At 35.2% G+C, this 17,885-nt stretch overlaps 2 protein-coding genes across 2 annotated transcripts; one reads left to right on the top strand and one right to left on the bottom strand.

The window, feature by feature from the left end:
- The first annotated feature begins 7,794 nt into the window (after positions 1 to 7,794).
- Positions 7,795 to 11,810, top strand: LOC145037907 (protein transport protein SEC23 E-like). The gene is made up of 12 exons (XM_078986665.1): positions 7,795 to 8,816; positions 8,892 to 9,065; positions 9,154 to 9,315; positions 9,403 to 9,545; positions 9,649 to 9,724; positions 9,803 to 9,972; positions 10,052 to 10,133; positions 10,200 to 10,277; positions 10,357 to 10,518; positions 10,595 to 10,858; positions 10,945 to 11,049; positions 11,303 to 11,810. Exons 1-12 carry the CDS (start codon positions 8,055 to 8,057, stop codon positions 11,447 to 11,449), a joined length of 2,325 nt encoding a protein of 774 aa, XP_078842791.1. The 5' UTR covers positions 7,795 to 8,054; the 3' UTR covers positions 11,450 to 11,810.
- An 86-nt stretch (positions 11,811 to 11,896) lies between these two features.
- LOC145037917 (Pentatricopeptide repeat (PPR) superfamily protein) lies at positions 11,897 to 13,713 on the bottom strand. Its single transcript, XM_078986675.1, has 2 exons — positions 13,283 to 13,713; positions 11,897 to 13,155 (listed from the first exon to the last, which is right to left on the bottom strand). Exons 1-2 carry the CDS (start codon positions 13,667 to 13,669, stop codon positions 12,019 to 12,021), a joined length of 1,524 nt encoding a protein of 507 aa, XP_078842801.1. The 5' UTR covers positions 13,670 to 13,713; the 3' UTR covers positions 11,897 to 12,018.
- Positions 13,714 to 17,885: the final 4,172 nt, after the last annotated feature.

Genomic DNA, 17,885 nt, shown 5'->3' on the forward strand with positions numbered 1-17,885 from the left:
TAAACTTCGACTTATATGTATTCGCTATTCACTCATCAAATCATGCACAACAATGCGTTTTATAACATGTGACATCCCCATTTTCACGGCCACAAAATATCGATTTTGTTTATGCTTTATAAAAATCAAAGTACTTCTTTTCATAAAAATGTTGTGGAATTTGTTCCCAAAAAATACGATAAATACGTTATCAAAACATTTTCGAAGAAACGTATTTTATTCATTCTAAAACATTTGGGATGTCATCGTCAATACAGGAACATAAGCATAAATAGACTTACATTTATTTACACTAGTGATCTACATCTCTTTAATCTCTCAGTGTAATGTCACTTCACATCGACGCCTGTGATATAAATAAACTGAGTGGGTAAGGTTGGGAAACCTGGTGAGTACATAGGGTTTTCAACCCACAATAATATAATTATTACGTTTAATAATCAAACAGTTAACCCAATTACCCATCCCCATTATCTTATTTATTCTTAAGGATCTACCCTAAGAATCAACTATTTCTTGTTCATTCATTCCTAAGGAGTATCCTAAGGAATAGGTACAAATTCCATCGTTGTAAATGACACATCTATCAAGCACAACTGCTAGTTCTATCACTAGGGCGTAGCTGCCAAAATTGTGACAATCTCTATGGGGCACATCTGCCAGAGTAGTCCTTTAGGTGCATCTGTCGGGGTTATGAGGTTCTCTATTAGGCGCTTTTGCCTATGGATTCCTTTAGGCGCATCTGTCGGGTTTTATTGACAGTATCGTTTTAGAGAGTCCACTCGCAATACATATCAATGGGTTTTTAGAGTACACCAGTGAACACGTCGTTCACAACACCTACAGGTTGCGAGCCTACTAGTGTTCCACTGGACTGTCTAGAATAGTCCGTGGTTGTCATCCATACTCTGCTGAATGACGGGGCCATCATTTGGGAAAAAGGCTTCTCACATCGTCCACCTCTCACCCTCACCTTACGCTCTATTTCAACTCTCAACTCATCATCCAACTCATATTTCATCTATTACATCTACCCATGTCTTACCCCAACATTTTCGTAGATATAAAATACATATACAGTTTAAATCATTTAAAACGTGTATAAAATCGTTCACCCAGCATAGATAGCAAGTATTCAGATAATATGCACACATAGCACGTAATTTATATAAAATACTTCATATCTATGTGTAAGCTAAAAGTAACTATGCACTCACCTGAAAGGTGGTGACTCAGCACTCGGACAGCGTTTCGATACTCTCAAAACAATTTTCCTTCGATAAAACCTAGTATTAATACCACTAGGGTTTAGTCTAACGATAACCGCGACAAATTAATAGTTTGACTATTAGTACTATTATATAAGCGTTAAATAACACTCAATATAAATCATAATAATAGCCCAAATAATTATTTTACGAACCTAATAACATTACAATAACTAATTAGAATCTATATTAAAAATAGCGTAGACGTAGCTCACCTACAGCGGGTTTTATCGAAAACCGGGCTTTACTGGAGCAGCGTTCCCGAGCCGAAAGGCTCCTCCTCTTAGAGCTTCCCGGAGCTCCGGGTCTTGATTCTAACACCTTGGAGGTGCTAGGGAAAAACCTTGAAGGTTCGGGGGTATTTGGGAGGAAAGAAGTGAAGAGTTGTGAAGAAAATGGGAGATTTACGCCTCTATTTATAGGCTGCCAGCGCTGAGTACGCCGATCGTACTCCGGGTTTTAATATATTATTAATATATTATTTTTAGTAGGCCGAGACAAGAAAACTCCGTTCGAAATTCATAACTCCTTCATCTGAACTCTGTTTCCGTCTGTCTTTTTATCGTTGGACTAATATTGATGAGATGTTCAATTCTCATTTAGAAAGTTTTGGCTAATTATCACTCGACCTCAATCTCGAGTTTCGGGCTGCATACTGCTAATGCTGAAACTTCGTAAAATCATAACTTCCTCATACGAAGTCAGATTTAGACGTTCTTTTTATGCACGCTCTCGGTTTAATGTATTCTACGTCTTTCATTTAGATCGCTAAGGCCAAATATCACTTTAACGTAAATTCACTATTTACGTCGCGCTGTGTCGTGCCGGTTCTGTCGCGAAACTTCGACACATCATAACGTCTTCGTTATAACTCGGATTTCGGCGTTCTTTATATATACAGAATCCTTGTAACATATACTATGACTTAGTTAAGATTAATCATTCTAAATAATCTTCCATCAAAAAGTCATTTTTGATGCTTATCGTCTCTAAATTGACTAGCCCGAATCTACGGGCGTTACATCGAAGCATCTTGATTTTCCTGCCAAGCTGATTCTCCACATTCTGCTTAAAACCTTTGAACTTTTCAAAGGTTTATGACTTGTTCTTGATTAAGTAGATATACCCATATCTGCTATAATCATCGGTAAAAGTCACATAGAAGCGACTTGCATCTCTTGTGGTGGATCTAAAGGGCACACACACATCGGTGTGTATGAGATCCAATACGACTTGGTCATCTTTCCAAGTAAACAAGACTCGCACGCGTCATCTTCCCTAAGGTCGAATGACTCTAACACTTCATCCTTTTGGAGTTGGGCTATGTGTTTCTTGTTGATATGTCCAATACGACAATGCCACAAACATGCTTTGTCCAAACTATTGGAAGAATTGATATGCAACACATCATTTCCTAAGTTGTCTACAACCATCACGGTTTCATATATTCCATTACAAGGCAATGCTTCAAAATAGAAAACACCATTAAGATAAGAATTAATAGAACCCTTTTCATTATCAAATTAATATATAAATCCTTGTCTATACAAACCATGAAAAGAAATGATGTTTCTTGCCATTTCTGGAGAATAACAATAGTTATTCAAATCGAGTCCTAATCCATTACTAAGAACTAAATAGTAAACTCCAATCTTGGCGACAGGTGACACTCTTCTGTTCCCCATGATCATGTTTATATTCCCATGCTCCACATCCCTAGTTCTTCTTAGGCCCTGCAAATCAGAACAAATGTGAAAACCACACCGTGTATCGAGAACCTAAGAAATAGCATTTGATGAATCATTAGATTGAATAGTATAAATACATGCATAGGACGGCTTGATCTTTCCATCCTTGATATCTTGTAGATATTTCGGGCAACTTCGTTTCCAATGCCCTTTGTCGTGACAGTGATAACACTCTGCATCTTTTGGGTTTGAAGCGGGTACAATAGGACCAACTTTGGTTCCAATAGAAGAGGTGCCATCTTGGGTCTTTCCCTTATGGTGGCTCTTTGAGGGAGCCTTCCTCTTTTTACCATTTCCTTTCCTAATAGCCAAGACTGGGGCAGCAGTAAGAGTAGGAGTTTATGCAATGGATTTATCCTTGAGGTTACTCTCAGCAATCCTCAATAGTCATTGAAGGTTGCTCAACGTTACCTCATCCTTATTCATGTGGTAGGTCATGCATAAGTGGTTGGAACAAGGATGCAATGAGTGAAGAATGATATCAATCACCAGCTCTTCATCAAAGTTAACATTTAACTCTTGCAGGCGGTCAACATATCTTTGCATCTTTTGCAGATGAGTAGTGACAGACTCTTCGTCTCTCATCTTGGTCGTGATCATCGAAATGATGATCTCGTACCTGTCATGTATGGCACTCTAGTGGTACCTGTCAAGTTAGGGATAGAAGTTCTCGTAGGACTTTTGGAGTTCAACAGTCATGGCCGCTAGCATGATGCGATGGACTTTCGTGGCATCATGCTCATGGGCCTCAAAGGCAGCGATCTCATCGGGAGTAGCAGTGTTTACATCCACCTCTTTCTGCTCCTTGTCGAGGACATACTCGTTGTCCTCGTAACGGGTGACCATCCTTTTGGTAAGGGTCCAATCGTTCAAATTGTTTTCGTCGAAGATCACCCACCCACACAAGTTCATGAGTGATAATGATCCGGAATAATTTGAGCCGGAAGCGTTGTTATTCGGGTTAGACATCTTGATAAAGAAAAGAGACAAAGTTGATTAGATAAGAATCCCCAATTAAACACCCAAATGAGAAATTAGAACTAGGACCCAACAACATTATTTGCAATTTAGAAGAGGGATGTCGTAATCTAAACAACAAACAATTTGAAGGTAAGTGAATGACGATTCACTAATTTCCACCATGAAAAACAAAAGCAATTAAGTTTTAAATGTATTGAAACTCCTAGATTCTTTGAGATTCATTGAACTTTTCAATGGCATGTTTAAATCTCGATATGCCTCTCAATTTTGTGACTGGAATACTGAGGATCACAAACAGGGTGTGAATAACCATGAAAATGTACATGATTCCCTCAATGTTACAGTCACCTAATCAATATGTCGGTTAACCACACATGCTCCATTGATCTATGACAAACATCGATTCACCCTTTGCCACCTTTTCTTAAACTCAAATTAGTGTGCTGGTTAACCACACACGCTCCACTAAGGTTTGGAATTTAATTATTTCAAAATTAAACTTTTAATCAAAAATTTAAATTCCAAAACCTGAGTGCAAGTTTTGAAACACTTGAAAACTAGCTAGATCAAAATTCAAATAAAACAATTAAACAATTAATTGGTGGTTATCTAATTTTGACATAATCCAATTTCATGCAAGATCATTGATCAAATAATTCAAATAATTAAGATTTAGCATATAAGACAATAATTATCTAATTAAATGATAAATATATTTTGACTAAGATAATCACATAGAATCAATAAAATTCAGATTTTATTAATCAAAAACAATTTTGGTAATTATCCCAAGTCAAAATAAGCCAAAATCCTGAAAACCCGTGTGTCTGACAGTCCGACTCGCCGAGTTCATCCTACTCATCGAGTAACTCAAAGGGCTCGACAAGACTGTCAAGCATATAGCATAAAATTTGATTTTAAGCAATGAATAAATACACCATGTCATATTTGGCCTCAAAGGACCTCAAACAACCCATATTTGATGTTTAATTCTCATGCCATTCTTGAGTGACCAAATAACCAAAAGATAGATGGGTGAAAACCCTAAAACTCCCTAGGAAGAGGTCTAACAAAAGAAATGGTCAAGTTGGTAGCTTTTTACCTCTAAACCGAAGTTATCATTTAAGAACACTGGATCCAAAGGTCCCTCCTTGATCTAAGTCGCGTTGCTCTCCAATCTCCTTCCAAAATGCACAAGAATACTTCAAATTTAATCTCTCACACACACAACAAATGGAACTTGTTTAGGGTTTCTTATAGATCTCTAGGGTGACAAGGGAGGCGGATTATAAGGCTTAAGGTCCTTTAAATAGGACACAAACCCTGAAAATTAGGATTTTCTCACTCAACACCTACTTGTCGAGTTGGGGTTCTCCAACTCGTCGAGTAAGCTCTAAAAATCCAGCGGTCATCAACTCCTATACTCGGCGAGTTGGGGCATCCAAATCATCGATTTTCTCTAAAATTATGTAAGTAAATTATTTAAAAAACATACATGGGAGTCGGGATGTTACAAGAGAATAGGTAGGAGGTGGAGAAACGAGGTGGTAGAAGAGTATACACGATGACGGTGAAGAAGGAGATTGTTGTTGGAGGTGAACGATCGGTGGTGAGAGCGCTAGGTTTAACTGAGAAGAAGAATCGAGAAGCCACAAAATAAGAACACAACGGAGGCGATGACCAAGGTAGATTAATCCTAACCCACGAACAGTACCTGGCAGGTATTGTTCCTAAGAGTTGTCCCTTTTTAATATACATAAATTAATTTTCTAAAATAAGGCATTCCAAGCTACTTTATGTCATATTAAATTATAATGTATTGTTTTTACTAAAATCTAACAATTTTTTTTTTAATATCGAAGTATATATATATATATATATATATATATATATATATATATATATATATATATATATATATATATATATATATATATATATATATATGGGTTTAAAATGTAATATTTTTATTAAAAGGGACAATTACTAATATAGTCTAATTGAGAAAGTAATTGACTATTTTTAGCCAAAAATTAGAAATTATCCAAAAATAGCCTACGAAACCGTAGATAGTTAGAGTGAACTAATGTTTTGTTAAATGACCTACTTCTTGTGATAAATACAAAAAAAATCATTTTGAACTTGTAAAACCGCAGGTGTTTTGGAAACCTACGGTTTCCTCTCAAGAACCTACGGTTTCGTTATTTTTTTTAAAGTTTTTTGAAAAAAAAATCATGAAGTCATAACTTATATATGATGGCTTACGTGGTTACAATAAACTAAAAAAATAATAATAAAAATAAAAATAGAATTGTAGGCTTCATACGAAACCTACCGTTTTAATATTTTTTTTCGCTTTAAAAAAAAATCATCTCCACATACAAAAACTACTTCTAGTCAACGATACGGTAAATGTTCCTTAATAAATAAAGAACTTTTTGTCACATGTTCCATTCTTCTTCATTTGGATACATGTCATTTTTTAGAATTTTTTATTTTCCACTTGTTATTTTATTGTATTTTTTATTTTATTAAATTAAAATTCCACATTTAATATGTATGGTAATATAAATGTAAATGTATTCATTAGAAAATGTTTATATATGTAATGTATTCAATACATTAAAGCCTCATTAATTTTAATAATTCAAATTTTTTCTCATTTTTCTTATAAATTTAAACTTTTCAAATTGTTAAAATTTCATATCTTTTTTTAATAAACCCATGTAATACATGAGTTTCACACTTAGTTTTTAGTAAAAAATGGATATACTTCGTTGTTCTTCGGGTGCTCTATTGAGAGAAAAAAAATAGGTAGAACCAATAAAATAATAATCAAAATAACTTAATCTGAAAAATTATACATTATATACTATATGCTAATGGGCCGTAAAAAAATAGAAATATCGGAAAACAACAACTTATTGCCACGAAAAAGTAGTTTTCTACTGTTGACCGTAGTTAACTCTGACCAATCTACTATTTTGTGGGTTACTTTTGGCTAATATATTTTTTTGCTATTTTTAGATAGGTAATTAGTGTTTTAGGCTAGATTAATAATTTTTCCTTATTAAAAAACAATAATATTAAACTTTTTGAATTTAATATTTTAGATATAAATATAGTAATTTTTTGTATATTTTTTAATGTAAATAAAAAAATAGACATTTACTTTGAATATTATAAAACTAGGTGTAAGATCTATGTATTAAATGAGTTCATTTTAAATAAAAGAATATGAAAATTTAAACATTTGAGAAGTTTGAATTTATAAGAAAAATAATAGAAAAATATTGATTTATTAAAATTAAATTGTTTGGTTTTCTTTTAAATTAAACAAATAATTTAGATAAATAAAAAAAACCAATAAAACTTTAATTTAGAAAATTTGAAATTAGAAGAAAATCAATTAATGAAATTGATATGTATTTATTATTATTACATTTATTACAATTATTAAATTTAAATATTATATAGAAATTAAAAAATTAAAGACACCCATAAAATGACATGTGGGAAAAAACTAATTAAAAATAACCACAAAGTAATATGTAACCAAATAAATGTGGAAAAAAAACTAATTAAAAATAACCACAAAGTAATATGTAGTAATATGTGACCAAATCAATGATAATATGTGTGACAAAAATTTATTTATTTATTAGGAGGATGCACAAAGTAATATTTTTTGAAAACATAATAAAATTAGTTATTTTTGATTAAAAGCTTCATTCAACTAGTTTTATAAATATCCCTGTATTTATTATAAAAAAACATTGTTAATGAATCAAAACCAGTTTTATCAAAAAAAAAAGACACTATGATTATGAAGGTTCATAGATGATCAACCACACCCGATCCCAATCCATCACTGAAGCTCACAAAACAGTAGTCGCCCTTCACTCCTCTCTCTCCATTTGACTCCAATTCTCAGATTTCTAACCATTTTCAGTGATCCCTTTTCACCATCTTCCCCAAAGGGGTCGCCAACCCCTTTTTACCATCTTCAATCCAACTATACAAAACCCCCAGAAAAAGCTTCAATTTTGCAGGCAAGATGGCGACGGAGATGGCGAATACCGATCCAGAGGGAATCGACGGAGTTCGTATGACCTGGAACGCCTGGCCACGCACAAAAGTTGAAGCCAGCAAGTGTGTGATTCCAATCGCCGCCTCGATCTCGCCGATCCGCACTCACCCTCTCATCCCCACCAATCCCTACGAGCCACTCAGATGCAAGACCTGCTCCGCCGTACTTAATCCCTTCTGCCGCGTCGACTTCTCCGCCCTCATCTGGATCTGCCCATTCTGCTTCCAGCGCAACCACTTCCCTCACCACTTCTCCGGCATCTCCGAAACTAACGTTCCCGCTGAACTCTACCCTCAATACACCACTATCGAATACGCACTTCCTGTTCATGACGTCCACCACACGCTTCCTCCACCTGTCTACGTATTCGTACTTGACACCTGCATGATCGAGGAAGAATTAGGGTTTGCGAAATCGGCGTTACAACAGGCGCTTGAATTCTTACCAGAAAACGCTTTGGTCGGGTTTGTTTCTTTCGGAACTCAGGTTCAGGTTCATGAATTGGGATATTCCGATATGTCAAAGGTTTATGTTTTTCGAGGATCAAAAGAGATGACCAAAGATCAAGTTCTAGAGCAATTGGGGTTAGGCGGAGGTTTCGCCGGTGGCCGAAGACCTGGTGGTGTGCCGGTGCCCGGTCAAGGGTTTCAGAAAGGACCAGTACAACCAAATGCTGGTGTCACAAGGTTCTTACTACCTGCTTCCGAGGGTGCATACATTATCCATTCGGTGAGTTTTTTCATCACATCGTTTTAAATTCAATCCATTCCTCTCAATCGGATGCTTATCAAATCCATAATTCAGCTTCTGGAGGAATTAGGAACAGATCAATGGCCTGTTGCTCCTGGTAATCGTTCATTAAGGTGTACTGGAGTCGCATTGAGTGTTGCAGCAGGTCTGCTTGGAGCTTGCTTGCCTGGAACAGGTGCTCGTATGGTGGCACTAGTCGGAGGTCCCTGCACAGAAGGCCCTGGTTCAGTAAGCCATTTTGATATCCATTTTTTCATTGAATCATTTCCACTTCCCATTAAACCCAAACCTCCATCTCCCTTCAATCTTCTTTCAGATCATATCCAAAGATCTCTCAGATCCTGTTCGTTCACATAAAGATCTGGACAAAGATGCAGCACCATATTTCAGAAAAGCAGTTCAGTTTTATGAAGAACTTGCAAAGCAAATGGTCAGCCAAGGTCATGTTTTGGATCTTTTTGCTTCTGCCCTTGACCAGGTCAACCAACATTCATTCTCTTAACTCTTCTATTCATTCCATCATTCTGTTCTTACCTGAATTACTGAACCTTTTTTATATTCTTAGGTTGGAGTTGCAGAAATGAAGGTGATCATTGAAAGAACTGGTGGGCTTGTTGTTTTAGCTGAAAGTTTTGGTCATTCAGTTTTTAAAGATTCATTCAAACGTGTTTTTGAGAAAGGAGAAGAGTCTCTTGGCCTTGCTCATAAGTGAGTATATATCATTATGTAGTCACATAAAAATCATTATATTATTTGATGTATAACTATAAATGTATAATGAATTTGTGAATTGTGATTAAATTACTTTCAGTGGCATACTTGATATTACATGTTCAAAGGATATCAAGATTCAGGGGATCATTGGACCTTGCACATCCTTGGAAAAGGTGGCAATTTAGTCATTTAATAAATTGTTCATTAATCTTTACCAATTTGTATATAATTATTTATTTATTTTTTTGCAGAAAGGACTTGCTGTTGCAAACACAGTGATAGGTGAAGGGAACACCACATCATGGAAGTTATGTGGACTTGATAAAGACACTTGTTTGACTGTTTTCTTTGATATATCATCAAGTGATAAAGATCCTTCTGGAAATGTAAATCCACAGTTGTATATACAAACCACCACAAGGTAAACTCACCTTTCTTTTCCCCCCACATTAAAGTTGTTTCTTTGAGAATGTAAGGGTATAACGGTCATTTTGGTTCAGATACCAGAGTGTTGATGGGCAACCGAAACTACGAGTTACTACACTCACTAGAAGATGGGTAGAGAGTGCTGTTGTTTCAGAGGTAAAAAAATAGTAAAACCCTTTTCTTTATTTGGGAAAAAGACGTATTTACCCTTTTCTTTAACAGGAATTAATGCAAGGTTTTGATCAAGAGACTGCTGCTGTAGTAGTGGCTAGATTAACTTCTTATAAAATGGAAATGGAGGTGAATTTGCATTTTCTTTTGTAGTACTTTTTATACAAATCAAATATATAAATTTTATTTACGGAATTACCCTTTTCAGGAATCATTTGATGCAACAAGGTGGATAGATAGAAACCTAATTCGCCTATGTTCCAAATTTGGGGACTATAGAAAAGACGACCCCTCTTCGTTTTCTTTAAACCCTAGTTTCTCATTGTTCCCTCAATTCATGTTCAATCTTCGAAGATCACAGTTTGTTCAGGTAAAAAGCTGTTAATTTACCGAATTACCCTTTTTGTTATATGTTGAGTTTTATGATTTTTATGAAATGTTGGCAGGTGTTTAATAATAGTCCAGATGAAACTGCTTATTTTCGGATGATGTTAAACAGAGAAAGCATAACAAATGCAACTGTGATGATTCAGCCTTCATTGATTTCATATTCATTCAACTCACTTCCTTCTCCTGCATTGCTTGATGTGGCATCAATTTCAGCTGATAGAATCTTGTTGTTAGATTCTTATTTTAGTGTAGTTGTTTTTCATGGCATGACAATTGCTCAATGGAGAAACAATGGCTACCAACATCAGCCTGAACATCAAGTACTTTTTCTCATTTTCCCTCATTTCCTTTTTTTATAATTTAAAAAAAAAAAAAAACATCATGTTAATATATATTATTTTTGTAGGCATTTGCTCAGTTGTTACAAGCGCCACATGATGATGCAGAACTAATAATACGTGAGCGGTTTCCTGTCCCACGATTGGTGGTGTGTGATCAACATGGTTCTCAGGTAAATGACCATTTTACCCTCGCATTCCAAATAACAAATTTCACAATATTGATTAGTTAAGTAAATTACAGATAAAGTGTTGTTGTATAGTGTATACATAAGGTTTGTTTCTTTTCTAGACTGAATAAACCGTTTGAATGAAATTAAATGACCATTTTACCCTTGCATTCCAGATAACAAATTTTTGCAAATAGGTAAAAGGGTTGGTGTTTGAATACATTAAGTGATTAACTCATTAATATGTGAAAAACAGGCAAGATTCTTATTGGCTAAGTTGAATCCATCAGCAACATATAACAATGAAGTGGCTACAGCTGGAATGGATGTCATCTTCACTGATGATGTCAACCTTCAAGTCTTCTTTGAGCATTTACAGAGGCTTGCTGTTCAAACTTCTTGAAAATTAAGGAATCTTCATGTCTTCTATTGTTATAAAAATGTTCATATGAATCGAGTCTTAAAAGAGAATGATGCTTATTTCAGGGAGAGAAGAGTATTTGGTAATTTTAGTTTTGACTTTTTTTTTTTTTTTTTGGTAAGTTACAACTTGTGAGATGGATAGTATGTCTATTGTGTATTTTGAGAACTTTAAGGTTATATATCGGAGCGGATTCTGCTCCCAAGGAGCCGAAAAAGGGGGAAAAAATTTGGTCGTGTTTTTTTTATTGTCTAGATTGTTGATACATGGACACTTTTGATTCTCTTTTTGTACTTTTGGATTGATATACTCCCTTCATTTGAATTTGAATTTTTGTTTTTAAGTAGTGGCATTTGATTTCTCTAGTAGTAATTTGTGAAATTGGAGAGGAAAAGAGGAAGAGGCATGGCAATTGGAGATAAAAAGACATTTATTTGTAAAAATATATGGTGAAAGGGTATTTTAGTAATTTTAACAAGGAAAATTACACAAGTATTAATGGGTTTAATGCTTCTACAAGTTTTCTAAACAAAAAGAGTGAATCATTCATATCATGGAAACCTATCTTCATCAATTTGATGTTGCTTCACCAACTTGATAAGATGCTCATAGCTCCAAACTTTACTCTCTTTATGATCAAGTTCTTCAACAATTTTCAAAAAAATCCCCTTTCCAAATGCAACAAGAATCAAAGGGTTACTTTTAAACTCCACAACATGTCCAAACAATCCCATTTTTCTCCAACAACTCAACTCATCAAACCCGTATACATCACACAAAATCCCACAAGTAACAATATCACCTTTCACACCTCTATCCACCATTTTCAAGATTACAACTTTCATGTTCTCAAAATCTTTCATTCTCGCATATGCAAACAACATGGTGTTACCAATCGTCACATTCCATCCAACTTTCTTGTATTCCATCTCTTGAATCACAGATTCCATTCCGGTTCTACTCGAGACACAAGCATGACTAAGCATCCGTAAACACCACACCATGTCACTATTCTTTGTTTTGGTATGATAAAGCTCGTTTCCCAAATCGTCTAACTTAGAAAACATAAAGTTCTCAATGTAAACAATAGCCACTTTATGAATCAAATCATCTTTCAAGAAAACTTTCGGTTTTAACTTCAACACCTTTTTGCAAACCTTCTCCATCTTTTCCAATATCCCAAAGTTGGCATACGCATCTAGCATTGCCACCATTGTTGAGGGTTCAAGATCCATCTTTTTTGAGATCACAATCTGATATGTTCTTTCCATTCTTTTAATCAATCCAGCTTTCGAAAACTCTCTGATTAACAAATTATAAGTAGATTGATTAGGGAAACACCCGTTTGATTCCATTCTTTTAACACACTTTGCCATATCATCATACAAACCATTATCTGCATACACTTTGATTAGTTTATTATACGTATGTGGCTGTGGAATCACTTTGGTATCTTCCATTTCCTTGAGATAAAACAATGCATCTTCGAATCTTTCTTTTTTGAGAAAACCATGGATGATTGAATCATAGATCTCAGATGAAGCCTGCAAACCATGAAAATTCTTCATATCTTTCAAGGTCAACACTGCAACTTCAACTAATCCCTCTTCAACTAACAAACTTATGATTCTCTCGTAGTTGAATTGGCTCACTCGTGAATCATCCTTGCTCTTCCATTTATCAAACACCTGGTGGGCAACATTACAAAACATGAACTATCGCACCATAGAAAAGCGCAACATCCTTAAATCGATCAAATTTACAGAAAGGTTTTTGAAAAGAAACGACTGATGTTCAAAGAATGTGAAACTTCACCTGCAGAACCTGGCTCGATCTGGAGGTTTGATTGAGGAATCCAACAGCAGCCCAGAAAAGTTCTTTGCTCCAATCTCCATCCTCTTCGAGGATCTGAACAGGGTCTGAGTCTCTAGCTTTGAGCTTCTCAAACAAACTCCTTTTGAGGTTCCAATTTCGAGGAAGATCATCAAATTGAACCGAATGTTCTTTGTAAAAGTTCGTTTTGCCACCGGAGAAGTGTACTGAAAAAGGAGGAGGTTTGGTCGGACGTTGGAATTGGGGTTTTGTAGACGTTAGGGTTCTGATATAGGGTTTGGGAAAAACTAGGGTTTTATAGAGGAAGGTTTTATCGTTGATGGATATGGAGGGAAGGAGCATCCCGACACCCATTTGAAGACCAAGCATGAAACTACCGCCGACTGTTTTTTTTGTGATCGCGTTGTTATTTCATACTGCGAACTATTAATTAGTATATTACAAATTTCTGTGTATTTATTTGTTTTGTTTGATGAATCTGATTACAATTTTAACTTTACAGTTTTTGTAGAAATATAATTTTTTTTTTGAACCATGAACCCTAGTAAAATTACACGCCTCAACGACAAAATTTTCATCAGGGATGTAAGAAACTAAGGTGCTGTTTGATTTTCTGAAGCAAAAATTCATGAAGTCTGCGGACCATCTCTGCAACCCTCTGCAGTAGAAGAGGTGGACCAAACGGCTGCAGACTATAATTAAAAGCGTGTTTGTTTTTTTAACAGCTGCATACTTGTTAAGTGTGTCAGACCCAACAAATAAAAGGGGTACAATAGACTCCAAATACACTGCTTTAATGCACTAAAAAGTAGTACAAGGCAAGCAGGGTCGAACCACAGAGACACGGGACAAAAGTCTATACCTTTTTGCACAAGGTACTTTGGTCACAAAGAAGGGGTTTGTTTGCAAAAGTAAATAACTAAATAACAATCTACTTTAAAAGCATGCACAAAATGAAATAGATTTGTAAACAAATTGATTGAATGGTTCTAGTTCTAGTTCTCAATGTTGTTGTTCAACTTGATTATGACTTGATGTAATTCAAGATTGCTATTCTATGTTGGTACTGAAAGATATTAACACGCTCTAATAACTCTCGCTTGCCAAATTATCTAACCAAAACACGCTCTTTGATTAGACCTAGCTTTACTAATTCAACCTAAACACGCTCTTAGATTGTATTGAAAAACTGCATTAAGTTTTGTACAAGCTTCCCAACAATGTTCATTTCTTCTCATACGCTCGGAAGTGTGAAAACATGTGATATATGTTTTACAATAAGAAAACTTATTGCTTGTTACCAATTATTAACTCAATAGAACGATTAGGTGCCCTAAAAGTTAATTAACTGCACAAAAATTCAATTCATGAAAGTGGCCAATCAAACACAAATCAAATTCAAGGATTCTAGTTAAACAAAAACATAATCACTAGAATAGAATCACAAATCAAACATCAAATCATATGCTTCAAGTCAAGCAATCAACATTTTTTGAACAAGAACTAGAAACTAGGGTTTCTTAGCCACACATGGCTAAGAACAAATCAAACAAGAATAAGATGGAATTGGAATGTTTAATCCTTACAAAAGTGAAATCCAAATGTTTGCAATGATTAAGTCTTCTCAAAAGCTCCAAGAATTCTCCCAAAATTGGCCTAGATCGCCAGAAACTACTCCCAAAACCGTCCTCTCCTTCAAAATGACGTCTCCTGCTCTTTTATTAAAGTTCACGTGACATGCCATGAGGCCATGCGTTTTTGGCATGGCCATGCCTTTTGCCCATGTGTTTTTTCTTTGGCATGGCCATTTGTCTTGACCATGCGTTTTTGGCATGGCCCATGCTTTTTGCTAAAATTCCAAAACGTCTTCACTGTTGGCTCCATCTTCATGTTCCAAAGCTCTACGTTCCAAGCATCCAAGCATCCATGCATCCATGCATCCAAGCTCCACGTTCCATGCTCCATAATGCCTGCAAAATAAATCAAAAATAGTGAAGTACCAGGCACTCTTAATGAAATATGCAATTGCCCTAATAATCAACTAAATGCAAGAATTATAAAGTAGAATGCTATAAAAAGATGGAAATAAACATACAAAGTAGGTGCATAAAATGCACCTATCAAACCTCCCCAAGCTTAGACCTTTCTTGTCCTCAAGAAAGAACGAAATCGAGAATCTACCTAGAGAAGACGACAGGTGACTAAAAAGAAACCAAGATGAAAAGAATGGAAGGAACGAAAAGGACTAAATGGAATTAAGAATGTGTGCATGCAATAAAAGAAGAAATAAAGAAAATAACATATGTACAAAAAGATATATATATATATATATATATTTTTTTTTTTTCAAACATTAATGCAATGAACAAAACAACGAACATGTTCAATCCAATTAACCTCATTATGTCATACAGTCGAAGGTGTAGCTGTCGGGCCTTGAGATAACTTGACATTAACCCCATAAAGATATATAACAAGTAAAACAAGGTTTTTAGCCATTCCCTAACGCAACTCAACAAAATCAAAAGTTACAACACTTGTTCACTTTTACAGGTATTGGGTTAGCACATGGAACATATTATGGTCTTACTCTCGTGAAAACATGTGATGCAAAATATGCTCATTTTCGTTTTTCAAATCATGACAATGACTGACTCCAGCTATTTGTTGACTGACAACAATCTTTTTCTAAAAAAATATTTTCTAAGAATTCCCTAATATTTACCCAGATTGGTTACACGTTTCAAACCACTTACACCAGTCAAAGTAGTTTACGGTCAGTCCCAATGTTTACAACCAAACATTTTTCAAACATGTTATTCAATTGAACTATAAACATAAATATATACAAACTATCTAATTATATTTTTCTGCAAATAAAGCTCATGGCTTCCTTTGAAGTCCGTGTAACGGGCTTCCAACCAACACATCCAAATCAGATGACTTTAGTGTGCTAGATTTAAAGAGATCACTCGGGTTTACTTGCCCGAACATCAAAGGCCACAGATTAGCTTTATTTGTTATTATTAAGTTCATGACTTTCTATGGAACCCGTATAGCGAACTTTCAACCCAATAAGTCCCAAACAATTTTGCTTTAGGCAATTAGGTGTAAAACACCCCTCGGAGTTTACTTGTTCGAATCCCAAAGGTCACAGATTAACTTAATAATATTTATTTATTTATTTATTTATTTTTATATATATATATATATATATATATATATATATATATATATATATATTTTTTTTTTTTTTTTTATATTTTTTTTTGGGGGACTGATGTAAACGCGCAAAGACCCGTAAGTATAGTCGGAAACAATGTCCCTAAGCAGGGTATTTAGAAGGGAATAGGTAGAAAAGACTTTTTAGAGCGCTGGAGAATTCGAGTCATTGAAATTTTATATTCATTTTATGACTCTTTGAAATTGGAGTTTGGAGATGAATGAGCAATAACTCATAAGACCGATCGTGTGTTCCAAGGGCTAAACTATATCTCTCTTTATGATGCGGTGTTGATAACTTTATCATTTTTTATTTTGCACGAGTAGCTTCGGGAGACGTGTTCGTGTGAAATTGGTTTGCTTCAAGAGTTTTAATGAAAAACGAACAAGTTCTAATCTCAAGCCACGACTAATCTACTACTTCAACTTATTCAAAAGGATTAGGTTTCTTTAGATTGAATTTTTTTTTTTTTTTACATGCATGCTGAAACTAAAACCTAGTACAAAAACCTAGTACAAAAAACCCCTCCCCAAGCTTAAGATCAAGCATCGTCCTCGATGCTCGGAGAGGATAGGGCAACCTACTAACCACGAATGTATAACTATTTAGAGCATATGAACGAATTCTCAACAATTCTAGTCAAACAATCTTAGGATTCATGCATTAAACTTGAGATATGGAAGGAATGTACCATTCAAATGCTTGAATTTGTAGTGTTGGCTTGTATGATTCAGTTCATCTTCAACCTCAAGAAAGCTTGAACTCTTCAATGGTGGAATGTCTAATTGGAGATGAAAGCTTCTAATCTTCCTTCCAAAAGCGCCTCCCCAAGCTTAGTCTTGAACTCTATACAAGAATTTTCGAAACCCAATACAAGAATTAATTCAAATTATACAAATCAAGAACTAGGGTTCATAGGATTTATGAAGGAAAATTCGATCTTTTACCCTCTAATTGAAGAAATCGATCTATAGAATGAAGATCATGAAGTTAGGACTTGATAGTAACATACCTTGGTGGCTTAATCTTGGATTAATTGAAGGAAAAAATCGAAAAATAGATTCCGATTTTGAAGAGTTCTCGGTTAGACGTGAAGAGGGGGGGAAGACGAACGAATGAACGATCGTGCGAAGAAGGGAAGAAGGAGAAACGGACGCGAGGTAGAATCGATTAGCCCTATGTTCACCGAGTCGCAGGCCAAAGCTTGTTTATGGAGGCTGTGATATGCGATCGCGAGCCGTGCCCTTTTGCAGTGAAGGCTGTGCGTTTTTTAAAAGAACTTGATCAATTAGCACGGCCATGTGTTTAGGCCGTGCGTTTTTTGGGAGCCCCATGCGTTTTTTTTCTGTTTGCAACAAACTG

The sequence above is a fragment of the Lactuca saligna genome, chromosome 1 (genome assembly GCF_052625555.1).
Source record: "Lactuca saligna cultivar CGN05327 chromosome 1, ASM5262555v1, whole genome shotgun sequence".
NCBI classification, from domain to species: Eukaryota; Viridiplantae; Streptophyta; class Magnoliopsida; order Asterales; family Asteraceae; genus Lactuca; species Lactuca saligna.